We start from the raw sequence: 20,847 nt of genomic DNA on the forward strand, positions 1-20,847 counted from the left end.
CCCTCATCTACTTTTAATCCCTCACTGTTTTCTCTTTTTTGTTTTGGAAATTTTCCAGCCTACTGGAAGTTGAAATATGCTGCAGTGACCACTTTATGCTTTTCACCTGGTGCACCAGTTATGAAAATATTAACTTCCTTTGCTTTCTCTAGACACACACTTTATTTTGCTGAAACATGTGACAGACATGCAGGCATTGTGCCAGTTCACTGTGGATATCTGAGCACACCTCTCCTGAGAAGGACATGGTTACACCTTAGCACAGCACCATTGTCTCACCTGAGAAAATTAATGCAATTCAGTAATTTCTAATACACAGGCCAAAGTATCTGCTAGAGCTATTTCTTTCTGATCAGTAATCTGTATGTTTCTAAGGCCTTATCCTAGTCTTGTATTTTTTTAATACCCTTTTTTTTTTTTTTGGTGAGGAAGATCAGCCCTGTGCTAACATCTGCCAGTCCTCCTCTTTTTTTGCTGAGGAAGACTGGCCCTGGGCTAACATCCATGTCCATCTTTCTCCACTTTATATGGGACGCTGCCACAGCATGGCCTGACAAGCGGTGCGTCACTGCGCGCCCGGGATCCAAACTGGCGAACCCCCGGGCCACTGCAGCGGAGTGCAGGCACTTAACCGCTTGCGCCACCTGGCCGGCCCCTTTTTAATACCCTTTTAACTGTTCTGTTGTTGCTAGTCTTGGCTTTTTTCTCTCACTTTAAAGAAAAGTCATTTCCCCCCATATATTTTTTATCTTAATTTTCATTGTGACCCCTAATCTCTCCTCCTTCCCTTCTCTTCACGAGTCTTGTTAATTTGGTGTTCTCGGTTGATCATGGCCGCCCACATCTAAGGCTAAGACTTACGGACTCCAGGGGTCCATGACTTGGTGACAAACCCAATTCACATGACTTAGGCAAAGAGGTTTGGCTCATGTTACTAGAAAATCCAAGGTGTCAGACCTAGGCTCAAGTTGGGTCATCAGGCGACTCTCTTAACTCAGCTGTACTTTGTTCTCTGTTGACTTAGATTCTACCATGCTAGCAACCCCAAGGGAAAGAGAATTGTTTTCTTCCCTAAGAGTTGCAGTAAAAGTACCAGATAGGGCTCTTATTGGCTTGTTACCCCTGCCCTCCGTAAACACACCAACATGATAACCACTGGCATCTAAGACATGTGCTAGCTGACTTGCATTCCTTGTGAGTCTGGGGCTTTCAGGCGAATACTCTAGACTATAGATAACAGCAGCTGTGGCAGACCACCTAGCGGCGTTTTGACCTCTTGCTATGTGCCAGGTATTTACTACTTGGAAAGCACCCACTCTAGGGCTCCAGCCTTGTGTGAAGAATGGGTACCTCCTCTGGGGGCTCTGTCCATGAGGGACTTGCTCAAACACTCAGCCTTCAGGTCCTGTAACATCAGCTCCTTCACTGAGTCTTACCATCTCTAGGCTCTGGGTCAAATATGTGCATTGTACTGTCAACACCCCACCGCATCCCTCTTGTCACCCCCGCTTTACCCATTAGAGGAAACTTAAGCTTAGAGAAGTTAAGTGACTTAGCCCAGGTCATATATGCCTGTCAGTGACTGAGGCTCCAATTCACAACCCAGATTTGCCTGATGCTAAAGTCTGTGCTCTTAGATGCTTGCCTTCTTGTTGAGAACTTAGGAAAGAACTCGGCTACTTGTTTCTTTTTTTTTGCTTTCATATGTTTTCTTCTTTCTCTTCTTCTCTTCTTCTTTTCAGCTGTATGTCTTAGGGACACTACCTTGTGTTTGTGAGTTGTTTTTTAAAATTTGAACCTTGACATTTGCTTATTACTTGGCTACCATTTGAAAAAAATTAAGACAGTAGTTCATGGACTTGATAAAGACATTTCAAGTGATAGGTAAGTAAGTCACTCAGTTCTCCTAGCTTCTCAGCCGCAGCTCTGATCCATCCCTGAAGGAAGTAGAATTTACTTTAGGCTTAAGCAGTAAGGGTCCATCCCAGGAGCAGAGGGCCAGTCACTCCCACTGACATCCCTTATAGGGGTGGGGATGGGGGGGTTGGGGAATGGGGATGGGGGCTGGGAATGGGGGGTGGGATTCTTCAATGGGAACTTGGCAGCAGGAGGGAGCCGGCACAGGGGAAGCACCTCGCACACTCCGACTCCAGCCTCATGGCTCTGGTCTGGCGTTGTTCTTGAGTTCTTGCTCATTATCTGTCATCTGCTTGGGTGTCCCACAAACAGATCCCACATACCCCAAACTGAAACGATACCCCTTCAATCCGCTCTGCCTCTAGTCTCTATTTTAGACGGCGGCTCTGCCATCAGCTTGCGAGATCCTAGACTCGTTTCCTTCTCCTTCATCTGACCAAGTACTGCCGTTTTTATTCCCAGAATATCTTTCCAGTCCTTCTCTCTTGATCTCAACCTCCAAATCTACATTTTTCTCTTAGCTCTGCCAGTAACCACCAGGTTCATCTCCTGCAGTCCACCCTCTGCTTAGTCACCAGTGACTGAGCTCAAGTACATCTGACTCTGTCCCCCCTGCAAAAAGTCCTGCTGCCCCCACGGCCGACAAGTTCCTTAACCAGATGTAGGGCCCTCCTTTGTGACCTGATCGCAGCCACTCTGTAACCACAGGCCACCCCTCCTCCTTTGGCACACGCTTCTCTTCCTGCCTGGAATCCGTGTCTCCTGCCCTTTCCGCGTGGCTGACTCCCGCAGAACCTTGGAGACTGCTCAGGCTCCACTGCCCTTCACGCCTTCCCAGGCCTCGGCTCCTCAGCTGCTGCTGAACCACTCCCCGAGTTCTCACTTTAAATATTACTTTTATTTTTCAGTTATTGCACAATACATGGTATTTATAATTTAGAAAATATTGAGTAACAAAAATAAGCCAATGTAGTTCTACCATATCATGGTAATCATTAACATTTTGGTATGTATTTTATAGAAATGGGATCATGCTGTTTATAATCTATTTTCACTTAAAACACCAGTCTTTCCATGTCATTGTGTAAGATTGTTTCTATTTAACCAATCTCATATTGTTGAATATCCAATTGTATGCCATCAGTATACTTTTTGTCACATGTATCATGTTGAATTTTATTTATTTATTTATTTATTTTCCCCCAAAGCCCCAGTAGATAGTTGTATGTCATAGTTGCACATCCTTCTAGTTGCTGTATGTGGGACACGGCCTCAGCATGGCCGGAGAAGCGGTGCATCGGTGCATGCCTGGGATCCGAACCCGGGCCGCCAGCAGTGGAGTGCACACACTTAACCGCCAAGCCACAGGGCCGGCCCTGTATCATGTTGAATTTTCTCCCTTTTTATTTTGACAAATTTCAAATAGTTGAAAGAATAATACAAGGAACATGCATATACCTGTCGCCTAGTCACCAGTTGTTAACATTTTGCTACAGTTTCTCTTTTTCCTGAACCATTTGATAGTCAGCTGCAGACATCTTGATGCTTCACTCCCAAGTATTAAGTATATATCTCCTGAGAATAAGGTTAGTCTAACCACTGAGTAATACTATTATTGTACCTAAGAAATTTCACATTGTCTTATCACCTGTGTACAGTCCAATTGTCCCCAAAATGTTTTATATTTTTTTCCCCCAAAACTTTCAAGCTTCACATTTCCCATGAAGTTGACATGTCTCTGGTCTTTAATTAATTAAGAACAGTTTATCCTGCCCTTTTTTCCCATGACATTGGTTTTTTAAAGTCCCACCTTCTAGATTTGTTTGTTCCTCATGATCAGATTCAGGTTAAATGATTCTAGTAAGAATACCTCAGAGGTGACATGTTCTTCTCAGTTCATCACATCAGGAGCAGCGTTATTGGCATTGTGGCCTTATTGTGATGCTGAATGTGACACATCGCTGGGGTTTTAACTGTCTCCCTTACTCGATGGTGAGCTCCCTGAGAGCCGAGACCTACTGTTTACTTTGTGTACTCAGGCCCCGCCTCGGGGAGTGTGCTCACACGTGGTGGGCACGTAATTGTTTTGTTGAGTGAAGAAGTGCACTTGCTGTTTGGGGGGCACAGTGAGAAGAGTGATGTGGCTGAACTGGAGATTGGGTTGAGGCCTCAGCCACCCCCACAAAAAACCACCACAGGCATACAGATCCTCGAAGGCATTTGTGGAAGGCCAGTAAAACTACAGTAGTCCCCTTATCTGTGGTTTCACTTTCCACAGTTTGTTACCATGGTCAACCATGGTCTGAAAATATTAAATGGAAAATTCCAGAAATAATTAATAAGTTTTAAATTGCCGCCATTCTGAATAGCATGATGAAGTCTCATGCCGTCCCGCTCTGTCCCCCTGGGGATGTGAATCATCCCTTTGTCCAGCATATCCATGCTGTATACGCTACCCGCCCATTAGTCACTCAGTAGCCTTCTCGGTTATTAGACTGACTGACTGGTATAGCAGTGCTTGTGTTCAAGTATCCTTTATTTTACTTAATAACGGCCCCAAAGTGCAAGAGTAGTGATGCTGGCAATTTGGATATGCCAAAGAGAAGCAGTAAAGCGCTTCCTTTAAGTGATAAGGTGAAAGTTCTCAACTTTAAAAAAGTCCTATGTTGCGGCCGGCCTTGCGGTGCAGTGGTTTAAGTTTGCACGTTCCGCTTCGGTGGCCTGGGGTTCGCCACTTCGGATCCTGAGCGCAGACCTACACACCGCTCATCAAGTCATGCTGAAGCAGCATCCCACATAGAAGAACTAGGACTCACAACTACAATATACAACTGTGTACTGGGGGGCTTTGGGGAGGAAAAAAAAAAGAGGAAGATTGACAACAGATGTTAGCTCACAGCCAATCTTCCTCAAAAAAAAAAGAAAAAAAGTCATATGCTGAGGTTGCTAAGATCTATAGTAACTTTTATTACAGTATATTGTTATAATTGTTCTATTTTATTAGTAGTTATTATTGTTAATCTCTTACTGTGCCTAATTTATTTATTTATTTTTTGTGAGGAAGATCAGCCCTGAGCTAACACCCATGCCAATCCTCCTCTTTTTGCTGAGGAAGACTGGCCCTGAGCTAACATCTATTGCCAATCCTCCTCCTTTTTTTTTTCTCCCCAAAGCCCCAGTAGATAGTTGTATGTCCTAGTTGCACATCCTGCTAGTTGCTGGATGTGGGACGTGGCCTCAGCATGGCCAGAGAAGCGGTGTGTTGGTGCCCGCCCGGGATCCGAACCTCGGCCACCAGTAGCAGAGCGTGCGCAGTTAACCGCTAAGCCACGGGGCCGGCCCCTACTGTGCCTAATTTGTAAATTAAACTTTATCATAGGTGTGTATGTATAGGGAAAAACATAGTATATATAGGGTTCAGTACCCTCCGCGGTTTCAGGCATCCACTGGGGGTCTTGGAAGGTACCCCCCATGGAGAAGCAGGGACTACTGTGTATGCACACAATCCATTTATTCTAATTCACTCACACTTTGGAATGCTACATTTGGCCAGTTCACTGCCTACTTATAGTGGCACACAGGTCTCTCTAAGAACATTGCAGCAAATTCTCAGAGCAGAAAGGCCTTTGCTGTTGTTCAAAGACCCAGATCCTAAATAGTATTACCAGTGAATTATCTCTGTGTGATAATTCAGTGAATTTTTCTCATTCTGGCTCCTTCCGGACTTACAAGAGCTACAGAACGATGTGAATGGGCCATTTCACACCAGGTGTATGGTTAAGATGTGAGCAAAGCAATCTCTTTAGTAGCAGTACTGCTAGACTTCATGATCTTAGGCAAAAACAAACACAGATGCATTTTTTGGGAAAATGTGCAGCTGCCACAGGGGTTAAAATAGCCAGAAGAACCAATTACCCCAGATGTTAAATTAAATGTACATTCCAATCAAAGGAGTCACATGCAGCCTGTTTTGTTCCCTGTTGGATCTCCTACGGTGCCTAATAAGCACTCAAGCTATTTGTTGAATAAATGCAATTGTAAAAAAGAATGAGGGGGGCCACCATAGTGGTTAAGTTCACGCACTCTGCTTCAGTGGCCCGGGGTTCACGGGTTTGGATCCCAGGCACGGACCTAGGATCACCGCTCACTGAGCCATGCTGTGTCAGTGTCCCACATAGAAAAAAAAGTAGAGGAAGATGGGCACAGATGTTAGCTCAGCCACAATCTTCCTCAAGCAAAAAGAGGTTAGCTCAGGGCCAATCTTCCTCACCAAAAAAAACCAAAACAAAACAAAAAACAAGCTCCTTATGCTTGAATTTCAAGGCTTTCCAAGAATAGCTTAAGTATTAAAAAAAAAAAAAAAAAAAAAAGGTGCAGCGTAACAGCGTACTAACAAATGCTTCCTTTTACTGAAATAGGAGGGAAGTACCTGCCTAATATGCCTATAATGATTCTTGAGTGACACAGAAGGAACTGGCAACATTAGGTACTTCCAGGAGGGGAAGCAGGTGTGAGTGTGGAGCCAATCCCAGACCTGACCCTGGAGTCCACCTCATCCCTCAGCCCTGAGAGTCTCTGCTGTCCCCCCACCTCTGTGACACTACTTCCTACTTCCTATAAGCCCTCGGTCCCCGCCATCCTACAAACTAGAAGTTTCAGTAAAAGTAGAGCAGTTATTTTATGACAGGTCTAAACTAATCTCATCAAGAGCTAGGCACCTGCCTATATCAACCCCAAGAACCTAACACTGTGCTAAGAATAAAAGGAGCAGAGTTGATCCTGATGTGTGACACAGGGACACAATGTCAAACTGACCTTCCAGGAGGAAAGAGAACCTTCTGTCCTCCAAAATTATTAAATTCTGTTAATTCAGAAAGGGATCCTTCGGACAGGAATGAAAAATTAGTCCCATACGCTGCTGTCAGCTGATACATCTGATAATCAAGAAACTAATGGAGGCAAAGAAATAATTTTTTGCAGGAAAAAGTCCTTTTATAACCATCATTCACTCCTTATGCTGCAGGTGATGGGAGAGAAACTATTTCAGGTATTTCTGATATGCATGAATACCAATGACAAATCAGACAAATCTTTAAAAATATTAAGCAATGTCAATATAAAAACACTCTATAGACAATCATTGAAAAACTGAAGATTGAGAAAAATGTTGGTTTTATAGATTTATTTTCAAAGGGCAAAAAAACTTAGACAATTTAAATACAAGTCTACACAGAATTATTCTGTCAAAGTCAGCAGTGATGCCAAAATATGTTCTCTCTTCCAGACACTCACCAGTATCTTCCAAGTCTTCTCTCAGGGAAGAAAAGGGGTCTGGCAAAGACAAAATAAGTTTAGTGTTTCTTTTTGGTGTATTGTTACGGACTTTAAATGACCATCTTTGAGGTGCTAAATCCAGGGTAACTAAAGTTATAGACACTAATAAATGTTTTATTTAAAAAGTCGTATCCCAGGGCTGGCCTGGTGGCCTAGCAGTTAAGTGTGCCCTCCACTGTGGCAGCCCGGGGTTCGCAGGTTTGGACGCGCACCAAGACACCGCTTGTCAAGCCATGCTGTGGCAGTGTCGCATATAAAGTAGAGGAAGATGGGCACAGATGTTAGCCCAGGGCTAATCATCCTCAGCCAAAAGAGGAGGATTGGCATCGGATGTTAGCTCAGGGCTAATCTTCCTCACAAAAAAATTAATTAATTAATTAAAAAAATAAAAAGTCTTATCCCTTGATAACTGTAGAGCCTAAATAACAATAGCTAATATTTATTGAGAGGCTTCTTTACCATCATGCACTGTATTAAGTGATATACATACTCTTCAATTTTACCTTCACAAAAGCCCAGGTAGGTCCTATCATTATCCCCATTTACATATGAGGAAACTGAGGCTTACAGAGGCTGGGCAACCTGCCCGAGATCACCAGGCTCACAGGATGTGGCAGAGCTGAGAATCAACTCAGGTGTCTGACTCCCGAGTCCATTCTTTTACCCAGGAGGGCCCCTCCTGCCTAATTGAGAGCCAGGCCATCTCAGCTTCCTGGACAGGCGTTGGGTAGGTAACGGAGGGAGGCAGAGGTCTCTGCTTCTGGGTTACCTTGCTCAGTTTTTTGTATGAGACTGTTTTCATGAGGGCTGACAATCAAGGGAGTCCTGTCCAGGAATGAACTGCTCTCAACACCTCTGGAGGATAAAGTTGATCACCAGGGCTGACTGGTGGCAGAAGGGGCCTGCATTTTATAACCAGTGAAAATCTGTCAAGCATTTCCATTTCTCCATTTCTTCCTGAGTCTTACTTTATCGAAGAACCACATGTTAATTCTATGGGAGAACATTCTGTAAGTCAAATTATTTACCTGATATTTTATTCATATACATCCTTCTTATCCGCAATGTAATCTACAATTTCTTGTGGACACATTAACTTTTCCGCATCTATATCAGGAATTTCAAATCCTAAAGGTAAAATTTACAACCATGTGTGAGTGTAGAAAAAGCAACTCCTTTAGAATTGAAAGCATCTAATACTTCTGTAACACCCACAAGTACATTAAAAATTTCCAGCAACCCTGAATCCAATTTTAGTTGTGAGCCAGTTATGTTCTAGATAATATGTATGTCATATTGGGTATAATGGTGGTTTTTTTAAAAGATATAATTCATATAATAGAAAATTCACCCATTTAAAGTGTAAAATTCAATGGTTTTTAGTATATTCACAAAGTGGTGCAACCATCACCATTATCTAATTCTAGAATATTTTCATTATCCCCAAAAGAAACCCCAAGCCCATCCTATCCCTAACCAATTCCACCCTTCTAGTTGGCATAACCTGTGAGGAATTTTAACTCATTCTGCTCTATAGGATGGCACAGAAGACCCTTGACTTCCTATTCAGGCGTCTCCCCCCCAAAAATGAGCCATGGAGCCTTTCAGAGGTCTCTTTTGCCTCTAAAACTACTGTCATGAACAAGGATAAGTTAAGAGTGTACACAGGAGGCACTGCAGGAAACCAAGGCACGGGTGTGTGTATATGTGTATGCACACGCACGTCCTGTCCTGGGCACACCCAGTTACTTTTCTGGGCACGGACATTTAGGCCTAGCTCATGGGGGTGTGCTAAGGTGTCGTCAGCTTCTCCATGGGGAAGGCTTTGCCTGTCTTGGAGCCCAAACTCAAGAATCTAAGTTTCATATTCCTCCAGGCCTTTTCGGGCCACTCAGCCTCAGTACCACACAAGGCACTCTGCGGGAGCTGCACTAAGTGCTTTGTGAGTAAGTGCACTGTCCCTAATGTTTACTTCACCTGATGGTAAACAGGCATGTTTGGGGGGCGGGGGGGTACTGTTTCTGTTCATATTTGATTCAAATCCCAATTCAAACTCCCAGCATTTCTTTCAGTTTAATTCACCTAAATCAAGAATCACAACATGCAGATCCAAGACTAAGCCTGTGCGTATTACCAAATTCGTCCTCCATGGCCATGATAATCTCCACTTGGTCCAAACTGTCTAAGCCCAGGTCTTTCATAAAATGGGAATTTACCGAGAGCTGCAAGAAAGGAACACCAAAAACAAAATTCAGTCCGTGAGAGCATGTGCTTCTCAAGATAACAGTGGTACAATGTCACTTAATCATTATGTAGATGATTTTTTTTTTAAATATAAAGAAGCCATATTTTAAACATAAAGAGCCATAACTAACATTATATATTAGGTTAACCTATGCTGGTACATACTTGGTGTATATGTTATAACATATACGTTATGTAACATATCACATACATACCTTTGCTTTATATGTTAACTTATTCAGCCTTGCTTTGAACTGGTTACCAATATACACAAAGTGATGACTGATTTCCCTTTACATATTTTACTAAGATCACTGATCACTGCTCTGAAATGACACCTGAGGAGTTTGGTTTTTCTTGCTGCCTTATTGACAACGAAGACACCACACCTTAGAAGTGACATTCCTCTCCCTCAAGAAGACGAGACACAGTGGTCATTATCATCCTGCCTTTATTTTTATTTTTTTTTTTTTTAAAGATTTTATTTATTCAGTTTTTCCCCCCAAAAGCCCCAGTAGATAGTTGTACGTCATAGGTTCACATCCTTCTAGTTGCTGTACGTGGGACTCGGCCTCGCGTTGGACGGAGAAGTGGTGCCTCGGGGCGCTCCCGGGATCCGAACCCGGGCCGCCAGCATCAGAGCGCGCGCACTTAACCGCTAAGCCACGGGGCCGGCCCAATCCTGCCTTTAATTTAGACCTCAAGATCACCAGAAGAATTCTTCAAAAACCCACATCAAAAACAAACTATCGTAGGGGCTGGCCTGGTGGCACAGTGGTTGAGTTTGCACGCTCCACTTCAGTGGCCTGGGGTTCCCAGGTTCGGATCCTGAGCGCAGACCTACACACCACTCATCAAGCCATCCTGTGGCACTGTCCCACATGCAAAGTAAAGGGAGACTGGCACAGATGTTACCTCAGGGCCAATCTTCCTCAACAACAACAACAACAAAACCAAACTATCCTACCCACACAACAGATTCAATTATTGAAGAAGAATTTTTTTTTTTAATGAACTACTATGAGAAAAATTCCAAGAAGAGTTAGGTTTAAAAAGCGAGGTGCAGGGCCGGCCCCGTGGCTTAGCAGTTAAGTGCGCACGCTCCACTGCTGGCGGCCCGGGTTTGGATCCCGGGCGCACACTGGCGCACCGCTTGTCCGGCCATGCTGAGGCCGTGTCCCACATACAGCAACTAGAAGGATGTGCAACTATGACATACAACTATCTACTGGGGCTTTGTGGGAAAAATAAATAAATAAATAATGAAAAGGAAAAAAAAAAAACAAGGTGCAGAGCAGTGTTTACGGTGTACCACCACTTGTGTTTTTTAAAAAGGGCAGGAGAGTGGCCGGCCCCGTGGCTTAGCGGTTAAGTGTGTGCGCTCCACTACTGGCAGCCCGGGTTCCAATCCCGGGCACGCACCAATGCATTGCTTCTCCGGGCATGCTGAGGCCGCGTCCCACATACGGCAAGTAGAAGGATGTGCAACTATGACATACAACTATCTACTGGGGCTTTGGGGGAAAAAAAATAAAAAAAAAAGGGAGGAGGATTGGCAATAGATGTTAGCTCAGAGCCGGTCTTCCTCAGCAAAAAGAGGAGGATTAGCATGGATGTTAACTCAGAGCTGATCTTCCTCACAAAAAATAAATAAATAAAAAGGGCAGGAGATGTCGATCACACAGTACACAGAATATACACACATATACATACCCGTGGATATGCTTCCTTCTATACACATCAAGTATCTTGGGAAAGATACACAAGAAGCTGCATCTACTGGCTGCCTCCCAAATGGGGAACTGGGTGGCTGGGAACCAGGGAGACTTTTTACTGAATATCCTTTTGGACCCTTTGAATTTTCTACCATGTGATTAAATACTTATTGAAAGAAAGGCCATTTAAACCACATCAGTTACCTTTTCTGGGTCAATCTTGTCATAGAGTTTCAAGACGTAAAGAACACGGTCCTTGATTCCCTCTAACGTCAAAGGGGGCGCGTCACTGTACTGGCGGCACAGCTGTAGGACTCTACCTGGAACCTAGAGCAAGGGCAGGAAGGAAGCGCTGTTGAACCTAAAATGCTTCTAAATAAACGCACTAGCCTACAGATATCTTTCACAAAGCTTGTAGGGCCTTAGAGAAGCCACCTCATTTGATTCTAATTGTGGCCCTTAGGACACATTGAGTCACAATGCTGGACAGTCTGAGAAGCCCCAGCAGTTCAGCAGCATACAAATGGGCCTCCTTTCCCCTCAGAGCCAAGACTGGCCCCTCTGACTCCTCTGTTCAGCCCTCAGGCTTTGGACACTTGTCCTGCTCAGTGAGATTAATTGCCACTAAAATCGTCTGGGGTCTGCAGAAGACCCTGAGTCTTCTCATGGCCTCTGTAAAGCAATGGGGCCTTTAATACCCAAGTCAAAACAGCCCACATAGAAAGCCGTCATGGTAGACTGAAAGGCAAATCACTGAGGACCATACACTGGAAGGGTCTAAGCTGGCCCCAGTGGTAATGACACTGACCAACCCAAAGAGAGGAAGAGGGAGCCTGACAGTCATTACAGCCCAATCTATTTCTCTTCCGGGCAGGCTTGCCTTATTGCCACCAGCCAAACCATAAGCTTTTCTCATCTTTGCCATGACAGAGTAATATCTCAAATCTCTCTGATATTAGCCTGCTTGATATTCAACCAGGTATTAGGGTCGTGACTGGATTCCTTCACCAAATGTGGAAGGAGCTCCAACTCACAGGCCAGCGGGCTTAATGCCATGGAAGGTACAATGTAGAACAAGAGAAAACAAAACAGCTGACGGTTCTGCTCACTATGGAAGTCCCTAGTCTGAACTGGTTTGTTTACCTTCTAAAGTTGATTTTAAGTCTGCGGTTTGGAGTTCTTAGGGCATTTCCCCATAGAAAATAGGTTTGCTTGCTGGGGCTCAGGTCTCTGAGAGTCACAAAGGTCTCTGAAAAATCATAATAAACACTGCCAAATGAACCAAACCAGTACACACCTCTGTGTAAGAAACATTTATCTTGCAAAAAAATCAGGTATTGAAATCAGGTTGAACCAGCAAGCTAAAGAGATTAGATCATGAGTTTTATGGATATTCTAAAGAGTATTTCTTGGTACTTTCAGCATTTTAGAGCACTTATTGTTTTTTGTCTGAATTCGTGGTCTCCTTTCCTTTCTGATTACAGCAGGGGTTAAGGAGACCTCTGCTATGGGAACATCACCAGGCCTACTTATCAACAATGACTAGGAGAGGTTTCCAAGCCACATATAAAATGAAGCAGCAGAAAAGACTAAAGACACAGAGGGAGAAGAAATGAGTTAATAGTGGTAATGACAGAAAAGAAATTTGAGGTGGAAGGATCTAACAGAGGCCTTGTCCGTGTGTATATCAAGAAGTGGCGTGAAGTGGAATTACCGCTGACAGAAGGGAGAGAGAAAAGGGGAGGCGGATGTGTGCACAGCACCCAAGGGGAAAGGACAAAGCTGGCTTGAGGGTATGTTCAGACACAGCTACCAACGTGGCCCACTAGGTGTCAGCATCGCCCCCCAGCAGCACTGGCAAATGCCTACAGGAGCCAGGTGGGCACCAGGTGATTAAAAAAATTAATGGGGAGGCCAGCCCCGTGGCCAAGTGGTTAAAGTTCCACGCTTCACTTCGGCGGCCTGGGTTTGTGGGTTCGGATCCCAGGCACCGACCTACTCCACTCATCAGCCATGCTTTGGAGGCATCCCACATATAAAGTAGAGGAAGACTGGCACAGATGTTAGCTCAAAGCTAATATTTCTCAAGCGGGAAAAAAAAAAAAAAAAATTAACAGGGTCTCCAGTTGGAGGCCACACGCCAATCTAATGTGGGTGGCTGCAGTGGGTTCAGCACGAGGCAGGAAGGTGCAGTGGGCGAGAGCTCAGACTCTGGAAGGAGACTGCCTACATCTGTTGCCTAGCACTAGCTCTTTCTTACAGTTTGGCCTTAGGCAAAGTTACTTAACCTTATTTCTGTGCCTCAGTTTCCTATCTGTAAAATGGGGATAAACACCAGCGTTGGGCTCACAGGACTGTTGTAAGGCATCAAGATGATGTAAAGGGCTTAGAACACTGCCTGGCACATACACAGTCAGTGCTACTTAGGACTATCTAGTAGGATCAGGGTGATAATGACTTGCCCGCGTGAGACTTTGGCAGTAGTGATGCCCCAAAGTACTTGATCCTACTCCTCCCCTCTCATGCCTCCCCTTCTGGTCTCTTTGCTGATTTCTTATCGTTAAGTCAGGCCATAGTACTGCCCTAAGCACTTTACATACATCATCGCCTTTATTTCGGACAACCCCATTTTACAGATGAGGAAACTGAGACAGGGAAAGGTCAGGTATCTCGCCCCAGGTCTCCCGACATGGCCTCTCTGAGGGCCTTACTGCCTCCCTCCTGCTGGATCTCAGCTGTTCAAAAAAACAACAACAAAAAAGGATATAGAATGGTCAAGGATCTCTGTAAAGTGTCCCCAACAGCCAACATTGTTTCTGGTGTTAATTGTTCTTTCCCAAGATCTACAATTAACAATTATATGCAACATAAATCACCTCCCACAGACACCAGAGAAGGCAGTGTTTGCAGGAAACGAGTGACTACCCTCTGGACTAGTAGAAACTAATAAACCTGATTAGTTTCCATCAAACTCCGTCTTACCTCCACTGGGGTCCATCTCTGAGAGAAACTAAGCAGAACCCAAGGAGACGGCTTTAAAGGCCATCTCTACAAACCGCCCCCTGGACAGCTCTACCCAGGGAGCACCGACATCTCAACCTTAACCTTGGGTTGGAAATCAATTCCTTACCTGTCCCCAAAACGCCTGCTCACAGACCTCTATTCCTTCTCTGCCACCTGGGGCTCTAGCAAGAAACCTCAGGGCCAACTCCCATTCTTCCCATTCTCTTACCATCATGCTTACTGGGTCACCCAGCCTGGCTGATGGGGAGGAAAGGTCTCACTTAGTCCTTCAACAAACCTTATTTATGTTTACTCCTTGTCACCTAGACAGGTGATTCCTCAGGGGGGCATACAGCGCCCTTCACAGTAGGCCTGCTGTCTTCCCACCTCAACTCGGGCCTCTCCCTGCCACAGGCATCCCGAGGGTCAACCATAAGAGCCATGCTCTTCCTGGCTTCTGCACGTGCAGTTACATCCCGCCGTGACTGCTTGAGAAACTGCTGCCTTCAAGACCATGCTCACTGGGGGTTAGTTAAGTCCCTCTTCTTGCGTCTGCACTGTACACACCCCTGTCTTCACACATGGCAATGTCTTCCCTTTAGCTATTTACGTGACTGTCCCAGCAGCCTATGAGCTTTACCTTATGTGCCAAGCATGTGCTATGGGCTGGAACTAGAAAGATAAATAAGACATGACCTCCACCCTCAGAGAAGCATATGGTCTAATGGAAAAGACCAATCCAAACAGATCATTTGAGTTGTAATCAAAATGTGGCAAGAGCCAACACAGGGGTATTGGTAGGCTACTTCAGTAACAAAAGTTGTCATTCAGTACTTGAGAGGCAAGGAAGGAAGAGATACCAGACTTGGAGTGAGTCAAGAAAAGGATGGGAACAGATTATTCAAGGAGGGAAGGGCAGGCCAAGAAGGGAAAGGAGGCATGAAAGTGTAGTGTGTCTGTGTGGGAAGAAATTAGTTCATGCTGCTGGAGATTTAAGATTTAAGTTCACTGATGGGGGCTCCGAGGCTGAAGAGGCGGGGCTCAGGGCTGCAGAGCCTTGAGTAAGACAAAATAGGTTTGTCTTACTGGAGAATGAATGGCGCAGACAGACTGCAGCCCCGAGTCCATCACTGTCATGCATGTCAGTCTGGTTCCAGAACCAAGAATAGTCGAGCTCTCCCTGCACAAGTGCTTTGTCTTCATCTGGCTACTGTGCCCCATTTTTCTTTGGAAAAACTCTTTGTGCTCTGGCTGCCAGACAGTTGAGATTCGGGGCCTGCCTGGGTCAAGTATACGATTTCCAGGCTCCATTTTAGGCCACTAGCCCTGGTTTTCTTACTTTCTATTTTGTATTGTATTTTTGTCTTGTAGTTTTGTATGTCTTGTATTTTGTCTTGTTTTTTAATACCCAGGAAAGCTGCCTTAGCTCCTTTTATGGGAGAAAAAAGTTAGGAAAGAAATAAACAACTAGTTGCTCTGGGGTCAGCACAGTGGATGGATTTGAGGAGGGAAAATCTGACGGACCAGAATGGGTGAAACAAGCAGCAGTCCAGATGAGATGAACAAGGGCTGCAGGGGGAGACTTGGGGTGACTGACAGACAGGCAGTAACGGAAACCAAGAGAGTGAAGAGCAGTTCATGGAGAGTGCTTACCAACATTTAAAGATTAGGCAGAGAAAATGCCCAACAGGGTAGAAGAGAGAGAGGAGACAAACCAAGAGAAAATAGTGTCAGAATAGCCTAGGGAAGACAGAGCAGCAGGGAATGAGCTGGCAAGTTTAACATAATGGCTGCAAAGTGTCTGATGAAGATATGAACTAAAGTCTTTCTTTTGTATCCATCTCTGTATCCCTCAACAGCTAGCATAAGGCCGGGCACGTAGCTGTCCCTCAGTATCTTTGAATGAACAAAGATTGCTTCAATCTCTGCTTCAATCCACAAAGGATATAAGATGGTTAAATGGGAGCACTTAGTCAAAACCATTTTGTAAATATAAATAAAATGGTTCCTCTGCTGGATATGTCAACCCAGCAGAGGTAGTGGGACATCTTTGAGTACCTTGCTATTCAAGGCGTGGTCCAAGGACCAGCAGCAGGATCTTCTGGAGGCCCACTGGAAATCAAGATTCTCAGGCCCCTTCCTAGAATCTCTGTTTTAACCCAGGTGATGCATATGCACAATCAAGTTTGAGTATCAACGCTCTAAGAACAGGGACAACCACTTTGCCTGTTAGCCTAACTCTGAAATCAGTCTTAGCAACAAAACTCAGCAACTCTACATACTGCCCTTTTAAGTAACCTTTTGATTCAGGCAATAAGACAATGCCCTAGGAATTAATCCACTACACTACATCCATTATGAATGAATCAGTAAATCTCAACACTGGCTGCACAAAAGAATCACTTGACAACTTGTAAAAACAGACCCTGGGGCCCCACCTCTAGAGATTCTGATTGATTTGGCCTGGGCATCCTTATTTGTTATTCTAACATTTTACTCAAGGTTGAAACCACTATTACATGAAGTCCCTAGGTTTGAAAAGGGGATCCTCAACTTGACCTTGGGAGTCTACCCTACCTGAAGACAGCAGTCCTTAATCCTGGGGCACTTCAGAGTCACCTGGGGAACTTAAAGAAATAAGCGAAACCCATGCCAGAGCCTATCCCAGAGGAGTAAATCAGAATTTGGGCAGAAAGGGGCGAAACGGATTTCTTTTTCTTTCTCTTTTAAGCTACCCAGGTGATTTGACTATGCAGCAAGGGTTGAAAATCACTGCCACAAGAAGACTTTCAGCCTCATAAAGGTTTCATCAGATTTAAAAAAGCTAGATAGTACTTGTTTCCTATCCTTATTTCCAGGAGACCCAGAAACAGGCAAAAGGTGCCAGAAGGAGACCGAAATCCAGGGAGAGAACCGCTCTGGAGACGGCTGTAGGCCAGCGTGGCTTCCTCTTTGCACTCTGTCATTAGACTTCCCCTAGAAAGCGATCACGGTCTTTATTATCATCACTACGACTAACGGCGACCCGTATTTTGAGAGCTTACCAAGCAGCGCACGAGGTACTCCACCTGTATTATCCCCTCTAAACCTCGCTGCAGCTCCACAAGGGAGAGACGAGCACGCATCCCAGCTTTACGATTCAGACTGGGGCTTCGCGAGGCTACGAGACTTGTCCAAAGTTTCGGTAAGTGACAGCGTGCGCCCCCAGGGGTGTCTGACTGGAGGGTCTGTGCTCTTGCTCCTAATCACTAGGTCACCCGGGCTCCCGGCAGGGGTCAACCAAGCACCGTCAGGCAGTGGGAACGGGAGCGAGCCAGATGTCCCCCGTCACGCCCGCCAGCAGCTGGCGCGGCCTCGCTGCCTGGCCCTCCCCCCAGGCGCGAGCGGCCCGAGCCCTGACCCCTGCCAAGCGCCAGCAAAGTCACCGCGAGTCACCTGTGGGAGCACCGAGGCCGGCTGCGGAGCCCCAGGCCTCGTCCGGGCCCCCGCGGGCCACAGGGTGGTGCTGAGCGGCCGGGCCGCGGCCAGCGTGGGGACCCGAGGCAGCAGCGCGAAGGCCGCGGGCAGTCGGCGGACACCGGCGGAAAGGACACGAGCCGCCATGGCTACGCCGACCCAAGATGCGCTGCGCCGCGCCCTCCGCTCGGGTTTCCTCTCCCGCTCGGCGCGGGCGACGCACAGAGCGGCGCTGCCCGGCGTGGCCGGCGGTGGAGACCCCTAGCGGCTCCTGGCGGCACTGCGCCCTCGGGGCGCGCGTTCCAGCCCTGCAGGTCCGGAGGTGTCGGCTGCTAGTGCCCGAGCTAACACTGCATAGATATTGTCTTTCCCTAAACACTAATCAGTGACAAAAATAAGTTTCTAAGAAAGAAACTTATTTTTATTCTCTGAAACTTGTGAGATACATTTATTTAAAGTTTTGATGCCGCGATTCTTCCACAGGTATTAAAATTATTTAAGAGCTCAAAACTCAGTAAAAAGTAAATATGAAAATGAGTCGCTTTAAATATATGACTAATAAATATGAGAATTATGATAAAAACAATATACATGTTTTAAAACTTGACAATGTATAAATACTATAGCTCACAAAATTGGGTAGGGGGGGATATTTAAGTGTGCTAATTCACTCATATTTCTTACTGGGGAGCCCAAGGATACTGACTGAAATGGAAACCTATAGACAATGGCTCCAAACTCTGCATACTGCCTGGATGAACAGTCCAACAGTGCCTTCAGTTTTACTTCAGTTTCTTTTTACTTTTGTTCAAGTAAAATAAAATGTAATGCCTTTAATTTAAAATAGAATGATCCCACTGTTGTAATATTATTTCTATTTATGTGTTCATTAAGAAATTGAGAATCTGTTATACACTGGTCGTTAAGGCTACAGCAGTGAGCAAGCCAGCCAAGAAGGCTGTTCTCACAGAGTTTACATTCTAGTGGGAAGACACACAATAAACAGATACAAATGTACAGTCCCCTCGCCCTCAAATAGTCCAGGAAGTAGAGGAAGAACAAGAACAATAAAGCACGGAAGGGGACAGTGAGGGCAGACAAGGGGTGTGTTATTTTAGATAGGGGGGTCCCTGAAGGCCTCTCTTAGGAGGTGGTATTTGAGCCAAGACTTTCATCGGTCAGGGGGAGGTAAACCAGACTGTTGGGAATCACCCTGCTGCTCATGATGCCAACCAGTCTCTGTGGCGGTGCCAGCAGTCGACACCAGGCTTCTCCTGCACCCTGATGTCATCGCCACCACTTCACTGCTTCTCAAGTAGCAGCTGGAAGAGAAACTGTATCACCTCTTTGGAATAGTCAGTGAATAAATGGCCAAGTCCCATTTTGAGTGGCAGCCTTCCGTTTCTGCAGAAAACTAGCCGGCACCAAAAATCTGATTGGAGCCCTAGGATCAGGGCCTGTAAGATCTGCTTAAGTCACCAGTGACACACAAGCCTCTGATTACGCCTTCCTGGCCACACTCTGGGGCAGACCCATGATGGTGGCTGTAGAGCATTAGCAGAAGAGGGAGCACTCAGGAAGAGCCTGATGGCCTACTAAGCCCACACTTAGGACCCTCTCTTCCCATAACCTATCTCTATTGCTGTGTTACATTTAGTTCTTTTGGTCAAACATAATATATCACCTCTTATTTAAATGACATATGTTGGGAGAGCTACCTTTCTCTTCAGCAAACACATAAAGAGAAAATGTCAGGCTATGTGGTCTGTAGGGTAAAAGGTTCAACATTAAGATTGAGGTCAAGTCTTTAGCAGCTGGGGAAGATTTAAGAGAGAACACCGGTGCTTTTCAGTAGCACTCCCATCAAAGGGTGCATGAGCATAACCTATGTCAGCTTCCTACACACATCACCCCACCAACCCACCAATCATCCTTCCTGCCTTCCACCATTTGCACTATTGTCTCATCCCCTCCTTGCACCACCAGTTCTCTCTTCTCTCCTACATCTTCAACCTCTCTTTTTCTTCTGGCTCTTTCCCTTGAGCCCATAAACATGCCAAAGTTTCTCCTAGCCTAAAAACAAGACCAGAGGCCTCCTCCACTGCCCTTTTATATATCTCTAATATCACCACTCCTCCTTCCTTTCATCTCAAGCTTCTTGAAGGAATAATCTGCACTTTCAGTCTTTAATTCCTCATTTCCTATTCACTCCTTAATCCATTCAAATCTAGATTCTACGTGACCTCCCCCCACCACCGCCACTGAAACTTTTCATAAAGCTCACCACTACATCTTAAATTGTCAAACCTACAGACACAACCTCTCTGGGCATTCCTTTTCTGCCTTTTTCATGGCTCTATTTCCTCCACTCATCATTTAAACACTGGTCCCCGGGGTTCTGTCCTTAACCCACTCTTGACTTGAAACACACACCTTTTCAGAACTGATTTACTCCAGAGGTTTTTAATTCCCACCTGCATCCAGCCCTGGCCTGTATCCAATTGCCTACTACCAGATGATCTATAAGCACTCAGAATAGTTACCTTTCCCCTTGTGTGTCATTTCAATTGCTGACACCATCACCCACTAAGCCAGAAATTTAAGACTCCTTCATCTCCTACCTAATCATGTATTCACTTTGTCTTGCTCAGTTCTTTTTCCTCCTAAATCTCCCTCCAGTTCAGCTATTTTGTTCCCACTGTCCCTGCCACAGGTCAGGCCCTTGTGGTCATCTCCCTGCCTCCACTCTTGGCCTCCATAAATCCATTATTTACTCTGTAGCTGGAATGGGACCTTATGACCTCACTGCTCAAACCCTTCAACAGTCCCTTCACCTGTGAATAAAGTCCAGGCTTGCTAACATTCCTCACAAGCTCCCTGGCTACCTTTTTAGGTTCCCGACTCCATTCCCCATAGCATAATTATTTTGTAACACTGCGTTGCGTAGAAAACACCATACTGTCCTTTCTGCCTGGAATATCCTTTGTTTCTGCTCTGACCTACCTACCCTGCAAGACTCAGCTAAGCTGTCATTCTCCATGAAGCTTTTCTTGAACCCCCTGTGTTGTGCTAACTGCCCATCTTTTGAGCTTCTGCAGCAGCACTCTGGACATACTCTTTAAATTTAAAATACAGTATTTAATTTAAATTAAATTAAATCACTAACCTGTGCACTTCT

At 45.3% G+C, this 20,847-nt stretch overlaps 2 protein-coding genes across 3 annotated transcripts in view; one reads left to right on the forward strand and one right to left on the reverse strand.

Annotated features, from left to right (window-relative positions):
- The window catches only part of UBFD1 (ubiquitin family domain containing 1), a 34,053-nt gene extending 16,499 nt beyond the window's left edge, over nucleotides 1–17,554 (forward strand). Inside the window, exons 7-8 of one of the 2 annotated variants that reach the window (XR_015548551.1) lie at nucleotides 17,072–17,272; nucleotides 17,466–17,554. Coding sequence is in view for 1 of the 2 variants with exons in the window: in XM_087417126.1 (XP_087273252.1) it covers nucleotides 17,072–17,182 (111 nt within the window). In the remaining variant the exon portion in view is untranslated. Of the gene's footprint in view, nucleotides 1–17,071; nucleotides 17,292–17,465 lie in introns of those variants that run through there. The other variant, XM_087417126.1, reaches the window with a different exon arrangement.
- On the reverse strand, nucleotides 7,085–17,833 carry NDUFAB1 (NADH:ubiquinone oxidoreductase subunit AB1). The gene is made up of 5 exons (XM_004442697.3): nucleotides 17,649–17,833; nucleotides 11,415–11,537; nucleotides 9,386–9,473; nucleotides 8,280–8,379; nucleotides 7,085–7,248 (listed from the first exon to the last, which is right to left on the reverse strand). Exons 1-4 carry the CDS (start codon nucleotides 17,814–17,816, stop codon nucleotides 8,288–8,290), a joined length of 471 nt encoding a protein of 156 aa, XP_004442754.1. The 5' UTR covers nucleotides 17,817–17,833; the 3' UTR covers nucleotides 7,085–7,248; nucleotides 8,280–8,287.
- Nucleotides 17,834–20,847: the final 3,014 nt, after the last annotated feature.

This window comes from Ceratotherium simum, chromosome 26, assembly GCF_057802395.1.
Source record: "Ceratotherium simum simum isolate JZ-2026a chromosome 26, ASM5780239v1, whole genome shotgun sequence".
NCBI classification, from domain to species: Eukaryota; Metazoa; Chordata; class Mammalia; order Perissodactyla; family Rhinocerotidae; genus Ceratotherium; species Ceratotherium simum.

Bases quoted from the DNA above. Each gene is read 5' to 3' on its own strand.
- NDUFAB1 (XM_004442697.3), bottom strand. From the start codon at position 17,816: ATGGCGGCTCGTGTCCTTTCCGCCGGTGTCCGCCGACTGCCCGCGGCC. The intron at 11,538-17,648 runs GTGACTCGCGGT...CCCTTGCTCTAG, and splicing joins CGGCCTCGGTGCTCCCACAG to GTTCCAGGTAGAGTCCTACA. The intron at 8,380-9,385 runs GTAATACGCACA...TTTTACCTTTAG, and splicing joins GGCCATGGAGGACGAATTTG to GATTTGAAATTCCTGATATA.